Consider the following 10,766-nt stretch of genomic DNA (forward strand, 5'->3'; position numbering starts at 1 on the left):
TGGGTGTGTGTTTGCATATATTAATAGCACCACAAACATCTGCTGCATTGGAGCATAATAACGTGTTTTTTTTTATACTCGCATGTTTTTTTGTTTAACTCTAATGTAATGTGATGCGTGTGTGTGTGAGAGAGAAAGAGAGAGAGAGAGAGAGAGAGAGAGAGAGAGAGAGAGAGAGAGAGAGAGAGCCTTTCTTCATGTGCGCTTAAATGTCACTGTGTTAAATTATTAAATTAAATGATGACCCCTTTGCATTGAGATATTTCAAAACCCATTGCCTTTCATAGTTGTCATTGAAAATAAGCGACATCAAATATGACAACACCGTCATCTTGTTTCCTCCCGTTCAAGGTGGCGGTGCAGGCAGCCAGCAGACCGTTCTCCATGAGGAGCAGTAGAAGATGCCGGCTCTGCCAGCACTGCTGCTGTCGATACACTGTGTCTCCTTCCTGCTAGTTACCATGGCGCCTCGCTCCCTCAGCCAGGCCCCAGTGCTCTCCTCTGTCCGCATGGGTAAGTATGGGCCTTCCAGACCCTAACCCTTTTCCTCCAGACCTAACCTGCTGCTCTCCTCTTTTCGCATGGGACATTAGGGGCCTTATAGTCCCTAACGCTAAAACTAGGCCTAGCAATAGCATGAGCCTCAGCCTGAGCCTCAGCCTGAGCCTCAGCCCACACCTGACCCCCAAAGGTGTATCAGATGAGACCATTGTCTGGAAAGCGTTGTCAAGACAATGCAAGATGTGTTATTATGAGCAGCAGAATATTCTGTTGTTCTTGATCCTTCCAAATCCTTACCCTGCTTAGATGTGTTAAAAAGATAAGATAAGTTTGTACTTTATTGATCCCAGATGAAAAAATTCTCTACAAAAGGATCAAATACTGGACCGAGCTGTAGCCGTTAAACCATTTCCCCCAGGAGCAATAAAGGAATCTGAATCTGCAAGTAAACACCAACAATGATTTCTAACAATGGAACTGGATGCGGTTGCTTGCATATCGCCATTCTGTCGCCTGAGATGCTGAAAATCGTCTAAGTGTCAGCCTAGCAACAGAAACGTAATCACTAGTAACAGCGCTTACATATTCATCTTACTCACCCTCTTGCTCTGTCATCCTGGTGCCCACTCCCTCCCACACATGCACCGAGCTCTGGGTTACATTACGGAGAAATGCTGCTTTGCTTTTCTATTTTCCCTCCTCTCTTATTTCCTCCCTCCCTCATCGCCCTCTCATGGCTCTCACTGAACAAAATCCATCTATTCCCCCCATCATATCCCATCATTTGTTCACACTATTTCCTCCCTATTCTTCCAGCTTGGTTTCCTGTTACCTACCCCAACCTCCAACGCTTTCCATCAGCACCACTACCCCCAACACCACCGTCATTACAAGTACCACAATGATCCTCACAACCATCTCACGCTATCTATCACCACAACCAACAACCACCACTACCACCACCACCACCTCCAACACCACCATCATTACCTACCACAACGATCCTCAAAACCACCTCCACCCCCACCACCTCACACTATCCACCACCACCAACACCACCACCACCACCACTGCCGCCGTCATCTTTACAAGTGCCACTAGGATTCCTATAACCATCTCAAACTCCACCACCTCACACCAGCCACCACCCTCACCATCATATTTACAACTATCATTACGATCCCCACAACCACCCCCAGACCCACCTCCACCACCTCAACCTATCCACCCCAACCTCCACTACCACCATCACCTTCACCCCCAACGTCACAACTCCGATCCACATCATCGCCACCATCACCACCTCTCCCACTAACCACTACCCCCCACCTCCACCACCACTCCCCACCACCTCACCCTATCCACCACCGCAATTTCCAGTAAAACCCCCTCTTCAACCCCAGCATCCTCACCACCACTCAGAATGCCACCATCACCAGCACGCCCCCTAACCATAACCCCCACCACTCCCCACCAGCACCATCCCCACATGAACAACCAGCACCGTCACCACCACCAGCACCCTCCACGTCCCCCTTAACCCCTCTCTTGTTGTCCCGCGCCCGTAGCGGCCATCCTGGACGACCAGTCGGTGTGCGGCCGCGGGGAGCGGCTGGCCCTGGCCCTGGCCAGGGAGAACATCAACAGCGTGATGGAGGGCCCGTCGCGGGCCCGCGTGGAGGTGGACATCTACGAGCTGCAGAAGGACTCCCAGTACGACACCACCGACACCAGTGAGTGGAGCCATGGGGTCCACAGGAGGCCAGGAGAACCCTTCCACTTTACTAGGAACCATAATGTAGTGGGAAGGTACTGGGTTCGATCCCAAGAGTCAGCAGCTTACCTGTAGGCGTCCTTGAGCAAGATGCCTGACTGCTACTTCACTTTGGATGAAGGTGTCTACTCATGAGCCAATGTTTACCATGGAGGAACATGAAGTACATAGAACATGCATGTCTTCATCCCTCATCCAAAATCCCCAAAGAAATGTGCATAGGGCGCAACAGAAGGGGGTGGCGGTGGGGTAAGAACATGAGGTGAGAAGACGGCTTTCACAGCTGACGATAGGTTCTCAATAATAGTTTTGATTTGTAAAGAGAGAAAGAGCAAAACCACTGAAACAACCTCCCCCTCTCCCTGTTTTTCTCTGCCATTGAGAAGTGATGTATTATATGCACCGCACCGGTGATTGACAGGCAAGATGGATTCCCTGACCATTCAGGGAAGAGATACCGCGACTGGTTCCCCCAATGATCAGGCATTAGCCGGGAGCTGTCAAAAATGTCAATTGTCTCATAAAGAGGCCTGCGCCGTCAAAATAGATATCCTCACAGCACTAACGGCTGACGGATGGCTAGCCATTTCTCACCAATTACACTCAGATAATAGCTCTTAAATCTCACCTGCAGCACCTTGAAGTCTGTATTCTGTATTTAAAATTTTTCACTCATCTCATTTTCTCATCTTCTCATTGGCAAAAGTTACAAAAAAGACAATGAACATTGATCGACATGACTGCTTACCTTTAATTAGCCGAGCATAGGAACAGACCATTGATTATCCCCTAGACAATACTGGCTGTGGTCAATACACACTCACAAAAAACACTTTATATACATTCTGGATGTGATATAAAAAAATACATCACAAATGTTTTCATTATGTTCTAAGCAGATAGTATATCCCTAAACAACAATAAAATTGCAAGTGTCACTTACTTAATCTCTTTGCTAAGCAATTTGTTCAATTTTATTTCTTTATCAGTCAAATCGCTATAAGGATCTTAATAACACTTCCTAGCAGAGTACCAAAACCCTGGCGTTGTAAAGTAGAACCATAAAAGAAATGGGCTGCTGGTTGCTGTGAATCTTCCAAACAGGCAGCTAGGTGAATAAAACCCTTGATGAATGTGTCCATGCTAGTAATGTAGGGCTCACAGTGCTACTAGCCACATAGAGGAACACACCATTAGCAAGCGGCCTGGTGCCAACCGTATGTGACTTTACGGTCACTTTATCATGTTGATGATGAGGTGCATAAAGTAGTCATCGTTTTAAGTGGGCGACCGTAGAGGAATCTTTCAAAACTATTTAAAACTCCCACTTTCCGCTTGATTTCGGTTGACGTGACATTTTAAACAGTTCATTGGTCGGCCGCATTCAACCGAAGCGTGGATTTTATTGAAACCAGCAGAGACGCCTGTCAGTCCCATAAATGTTATCACGCATGACTACAAGACAGAAGGGCACTTGAGCAGGGCCCAGTGAGCCCTAACTGCTTATTAAATACACCCAATACCCAGCGGAGGACTGGCTGCACCAAATAGAAACAATAAAAGCAAAGGAAGACTGATGGTATCAAATCAAGCCAACGACCGGGTAATGACGGCCCTCCTGACGGACGGGCCACGGCGTCCCACGGTGGGCCGAGCAGAGGAGAGGCTAACCGCACGGACCCGTCCTGCCAGGTCGATGCCCCGCCACCAGCTACTGGCTAAATGTCTGTCCGTGCATGGGAGCCTTTGTGCGCATATGTGCATGCATGAGCTGTGTGTTTGTGTGTGTGTGTGTGTGTGTGTGTGTGTGTGTGTGTGTGTATATGAATGTGTGTGTGCGTGTGTTTGTGCGTGTGTGTGTTTGTGTGTGTGTGCGTGTTTTTTTTGTGTGTGTGTGTATGTATGTGTATGTGCGTGTGTGTGTGTGTGTGCATGTGTGTGTCCTTGGCAAGGAGTCAAACAGCACTGACGGGGTGTTTGCCGGTGGGATTTTTTGTTCTCTCTATCAGACATCTCCTCATCTCAGCGGTCCGAAACTAGTGTGTTTATGTGTGTGTGTGTGTGTGTGTGTGTGTGTGTGTGTGGAGGAGGACGTCCTCATGCAGATTCCCAGATGGAGACTGTATGGGCGTGAGGTTAGCAACATGTGCAGACAGACAATGACCACACTAGCAGTGTTTGTGTGTGTGTGTGTGTGTGTTAGCAAGTGTGTGGGTGCGCGCGTGCAGGACCGTGTCGGTGCGTCGGCATGTGTGTTTGTGTGTGTGTGTGTGCATGTGTATGTGTATGTGTGTGGGTGCATGTGTGTGTAAGTGAATGTCTTGTTTAATGGATTTGAATTAAATAGCATCACATTACAAAACAACACAAGGGCATAGAATATGAATAATAATAATACAAAAAATGAGGACAACAGATTGCCATAATCATATCACAAAATACAATCATAACAACAATCATTTGAGGCAGCGTCTTAATCGCCACCACATTCACAGTCATGATCCTAATCACACTTGTAATCACAATCATACTCATAATAATAACCATATGGGAAATTAATTACCACATTATGCATGTAAGAATGAGGTATCTGAAGGATGTAAAGGAGGGTTGATAAGTCCTAGAGTTCTGACTTTATTTACTATTATAGGAAATAATGTTTGCCCACATAGATAGAGAGACAGACAGATGGATGGATGGAAGAAGTGAAGTAATATATCGCTGTTGGTACAGTGAAGATGTTCATAAAACCAAGTGCAAGTACTAACAATCGCTAGGCTAACCCATTTCCCTTATACAGCAGTGATAGCAGCTACTGCAGATGCTACACAATTAAGTACTATGAATAAGTACAATGTACATTAAGTGCCAGGACGTACAACATACAATGGTAGGCGGAATGGACTGGATGGCTATGCAGGGTCTAGGTGAACTCTGAACAGATATATATATATATTTGTAGACAGATAGATAGATAGATAGATAGATAGATAGATAGATAGATAGATAGATAGATAGATAGATAGATAGATAGATAGATAGATAGATGGATGGATGGATGGATGGATAGATAGAAAGATAGATAGATAGATAGATGGATTGATGGATGATATATATATATATATATTGATAGATAGATGGACAGACAGACAGACAGACAGACAGGCAGACAGACAGACAGACAGATATATAGATGATAGAAAGATATATATATACTGACAGACAGTCAGTATATATATATACCATACAGGTATACACTGTATATATAGATGATAGATAGATAGTAGACAACCTGCTCATCTTCTTCTCCTCACCAGGGTGTTAATCATGCTGTGGCATTCAACTGGACTCAAATGGTTCACTTTGCTCCATAATGGTGCCGACACACAGCAAGTGGCCACAGTAATTGTACACACAATATACCAGCCTGCAAGGACAGTTTACAATGCAACATATTTTGTATTTACTCACCCTTTCAGGTACGTCTCAGATGTTCATGCAGGCCATTAAAGACAAGTGGATTGTAATATCCTATATGATTGAAGTATACAGACGTGTAATAACATAATTTAGGCTAATTACTTTTTACTTTTTTGTTGTTTTTTTGCAAACCATCGAATTAGAGTTTGACATGTTTCACCAAAAGCAATTATTGTACATGTACAATTTCTTTGAATGTAGGCCTGGGCACCAATCTTGTTAATCAAGAAGGATACGTCAATGAAGCGCACACGCTAATTTGCGCCCCCTAGGGGTTGAGTTACAAATCACAACTGCAGTAGTTTAAATAGTAAACCATTTACATCCATCATGGGGTAGTTCAATTTGTAATACACTTGCTATAATTAATATTCGGACACAGCAAAAGACATGAATATTAAAATATATTGAATATTGATTTCAATTCCTATAAGAACAGTTGAATTTAGAGGACCCCCCACAAGGGTATCTCCTGGTGGATCTCCATGGGGCTCCTCATCACATCTGGAGGGGCCAAACCCCCTGTGGCCCCCTGATAATTCCAGGCCTGCTCCTCACAGCTCTCAGCAGGGTTATTGACTGGTTGTTGACAGAATTCTAGTTAAACAGACTTACCCTGCGTTTCCCTTGTTCTCCTGATGAGATCCATCTCTGTCTCTCTGTGAGACGCCCATCGACAATATCCAAGACAATTAGGCTTTCCCCAATCTTCTGTTTTTAAGGATCTCTACCGGACAGTCGGGTCAATTTGATTAAATAAATGATTGTTGTGTGCGTCACTTACTATAACTACAACTATAAATGTCATCATTCACAATTGAGTTACTACGGATACCGATATTGCCTGAGTTAAACTACATTTATTCACTACATCACATGAACTCATTTAAATGACTGATTGGAAAGAAACCTTTTTCAAAAGGGACTTGAGGTCACTTGAGGACGATGGAGTTTGAACAGCGAATATCTGAGTGAAAATGAGCTGAATAACTGAATATCCTAACGACGGTTATAGCAACAGGGGTGTCAGAAAGACGTCAGGGATGTCTCATGGTCCTCGTATCAAAGAGAGAGAGGAACCAGAGATAAGGGAAATAAGCTAAAGTATTTTGCTTATTTGCCTTCTCCTTTGCAGTGTGTCAGATCCTACCCAAGGGTGTCGTCTCGGTTATAGGTCCCGCCTCCAGTCCCGCCTCCGGCTCGACTGTCAGTCACATATGTGGGGAGAAGGAGGTGAGCGTTACACACACACACACACACACACACACATGTACACACACACAAATAACACAAAGTGACACACACACACATACACACACACACACACACACACACTAACACTCAGTCCAATCACAGATAGCCTACAAACATGCACACTTTACATTAACATGCATATACAGTATATACACAAACGCGCCACCAAGGGCACCCATTCACAAGCACATGCACCAACACGCGTTGGCGACCTTGATGTGCACATGTACGTGCTTAGACAGCCCCTCCTACACACTAACTCTTCATGTTGGGGGCCTGTAGAGATTTGCCCTCACGTGTGCATAGAATCTCCTCTCATGTAATTACCATCATGCACCTTCTCCATCTGTTTTCTGCTTTCTACCTGGTGGCCTTTTATCCCCTGCTCCCTGTGTTCCCTCTGCGCCTCCCTCTCCCTCGTATCTCTTTCATCCCTTCGATCTTTCTTTCATGGACCCTTCTTTGTGGCTATGAGTGTTCTAATGTTTTTTGTGGGAACATTAATACCTCCTCTTCTTCTTCTCTCCCCATACCGGCCTTGTCCCCGTCCATCTTGATATCCTCTAATTATTCTCTCCTCTCATCTCCTCTTCGGTCTTTTCTTCTTCAACCCTCTCCTCCCCTTATCCTTCCTCTCCACTTCTGCCCTCATTTTCACCTCACTCTTCTCCTCACCTCTCCCACTCTTCTCTCCTCTTCTCTCCTCTACCTCTATCATCTCCTGTCCTATCCTATCCCCTTCCCCCTGGCCCTCCATCCCTCTCCGATCCCTCTCCTCTCCCTCTTCTCTCCCTCCTCCCTTCTCCTCCTCATCCCTCCACTACTCTTAACCTCCCCTCTCCTACCCTTCCACTCTCGCCTCACCTCTATCCTGTCTCCCTCTTCTCCTCTGCTCCCCATCCCCCTCCTCTCCTCTCCTCCCCATCCATCTCCCTTTCTCCCCATCCCTCTCCTCTCCTCCCCCTCCCTCTCCCCTCCTCCCCCTCCCTCTCCTCTCCTCCCCCATCCCTTTCCCCTCCTCCCCATCCCTCTCCCCTCCTTCCCCTCCTCCCCCCCTCCCCTCCTCCCCCTCTCTCTCTCTCTCTCCCCTCCTCCCCCATCCCCTCCTCCCCATCCCTCTCCCCTCCTCCCCCTCCCTCTCCCCTCCTCCCCATCCCTCTCCCCTCCTTCCCCTCCTCCCCCCTCTCCCCTCCTCCCCATCCCTCTCCCCTCCTCTCCCTCCTCCCCCCCTCCCTCCTCCCCATCCCTCTCCCCTCCTCCCCCTCCTCTCCCTCCCTCCCCCATCCCTCTCCCCTCCTCCCCCTCCTCTCCCCTCCTCCCCCTCCTCTCCCTCCCTCCCCCATCCCTCTCCCCTCCTTCCCCTCCTCCCCCCCTCCCCTCCTCCCCCTCCTCTCCCTCCCTCCCCCCATCCCTCTCCCCTCCTCCCCCATCCCTCTCCCCTCCTCCCCCATCCCTCTCCCCTCCTCTCCCCCCCTCTCCCCTCCTCCCCCTCCCTCTCCTCCACTCCCATTAGATCCCTCATGTAAAGATCGGTCCCGAGGAGACCCCTCGCTTGCCGTACCTGCGCTTTGCGTCCGTTACGCTGTACCCCAGCAACGAGGACCTGAGCCTGGCCGTCGGGGCCATCCTGCGCTCCTTCAGCTACCCCTCTGCCAGCCTGGTGTGTGCCAAGGCCGAGTGTAAGTACAACTCAGACCATGGGTTTTGGCCCAACCATGTGCACGCTGTGCATGGGATCAGAATGAGTGTCTAAATCCGTGTTGGATTACATGTTAAGCGTAAGTATGTCTGTGGCTGTAGGGTATTTGTATGGGAGTATGCACGTGCAGGGCCGCTGCTGGCCATTTCGGTGCCCTACGCGGGGGGGGGGGGGGGGGGGGGGAGCCTCTTTTTACATATTAGGTAAAAACATATAATTGCCGAAATTGAGTGATAGGTTATGCAATTAAGAAAAAACAACGGTGGGCCTCTTCATAAATAATTTATTATTTTTTTTAATTCAATAATGTAATAATTTTTTTTATTTTTTTATTTTTTTACAAACCATAATTTTTGGTGCCCCCCCAGGTACTTGGTGCCCTACGCACCCTGCGTACTCTGCGTATAGGGAGCGGCGGGCCTGTGCATATGATCAGATTATGATTCATGACGAGGATGATGGTGTATTGGACTCTAAGTAGTGTGAGTAGGGCTGGGCGATTAATCAAATTTCGATCGCGATTTCAATTTTAGGGTCAAATGACCACAAAATGAACATCAATTATTTCATTTTTTTTCATGGTTTATAGAAAGGGCAGAACAGCTGGATACATATCTGTAAATTATTTTAGATTGGAACATTTTCTTTTTGACCATTTTGTGCGAATTTTCAAGATTCTCAGTTGCAAAGTTTTTTTTGGGAGAGACCTGCTGAATAATTGTAACATGTTTTCAAACTCAAAAATAATCAATATTGACCAAAATAATCGTGATTAGGATTTTTCCCATAATCGAGCAGCCCTAAGTGTGAGCATTAGTAACGTCATATTTGAGGGTGTGTACAACATATATGTGTATGATGTGTACATGTGTATGATTGTACATGCATGTCTGTGTGCATTTGTGGGTTTATCTGTTTGTATATCTGTTTGTGTGTGTGTGTGTGTGTGTTTGTGTGTGTGTGTGTGTGTGTAAGTGTGACATGGCTTGAAACACTCCTACTGAGGAATCAGTTGGAGTGTAATACCTGTAAAAACGAGTGTTACAGCCACACACATGCACAAATACACACACACACACACACACACATACACACACACACACACACCGCGCAGGGGTGTGTGTGTTTGTGTGGTTGTGTATGTGTGTGTGTGTGTGTGTGTGTGTGTGTGTGTGTGTGTGTGTGTGTGTGTGTGTGTGTGTTGTAGCCATGCGGCGGCCTCTCTATCAGACAGGCCTTTAAAGTTCAGTGCGCTGCTCTGCTCCTGAGCGCGGCTCACACCACACTCAGACTATTACTCACAGCTTCACGCCGGCTCTCTGCCCTCCCCTCGCTCAGCCTCCGAGACGGCACAGATACATATTCATGTTCCTAATATCGCTCCGATTGAAGCCCTACTTACTGGCGCGGCTCATTTGATTTGACACTTGGAGCGCGTTGCCGCCGACGATGCCTAGGTGCCGGTCGTTTACTCCTTCTTTTTATTTAGCGTCAGACCGAGCCGTGGCCGCCGCCGCCGCCGCCGTTGTTATGGATGTGGTGGTGAAGGTGTCGTGTTCGGAGAAGGGTGTAACATCGATTCATTTCATGCTAATGGGAGGCTGACAGCACAGGGGGGGGAGGGGCTCGGGGAGTCAGGGATGTTTGCTCTCGCCAGACTCTTGACATCGTGAACGCTCGGCTTAGCCCTCTGTGCCACCAGGGCAATCCGGCTTGCATCCCTGCCCCTCTAGCCCGCCCCGCGCCCCCCTCCCAGAACCACCATCTGCAGAGCTCTGAGAATGAATCATGTCAACATGTCTGCCCTGTAAAACCCACAAATCCAACGGAGCGATGCTGAACAAAGAGAGTGTATCGTCTGTCATTGAACGTGATAAATTGATAGATGGTCAACGTGGGTCTTTTCTCCCCACCTTCCAATTGAGCAGCGAGCCAACATCTGCCTGAGAGTTTCTTATTGATTTAAGGATCAACAAGCATCCAATGTCTCCCTGGCAGTTAGCCGCTGGTGCTCTGCTGCTGCACCCAAGGGTGTCCGCTCTCTCCCTCCCTCCCCCA

General features: G+C 47.4%; 1 protein-coding gene across 1 annotated transcript in view; it reads left to right on the forward strand.

The window, feature by feature from the left end:
• Positions 1-386: 386 nt before the first annotated feature.
• grik5 (glutamate receptor, ionotropic, kainate 5) overlaps positions 387-10,766 on the forward strand; it is a gene marked incomplete at its 3' end in the record, with an annotated part of 35,467 nt that continues 25,087 nt past the window's right edge. Inside the window, 4 exon segments of the mRNA XM_079751611.1 lie at positions 387-513; positions 2,070-2,234; positions 6,891-6,988; positions 8,523-8,688. Coding sequence (XP_079607737.1) covers positions 402-513; positions 2,070-2,234; positions 6,891-6,988; positions 8,523-8,688 — 541 coding nt within the window. The 5' untranslated portion in view covers positions 387-401.

Source organism: Pollachius pollachius, assembly GCF_949987615.1.
Source record: "Pollachius pollachius genome assembly, chromosome: 1".
Lineage (NCBI taxonomy): Eukaryota > Metazoa > Chordata > Actinopteri > Gadiformes > Gadidae > Pollachius > Pollachius pollachius.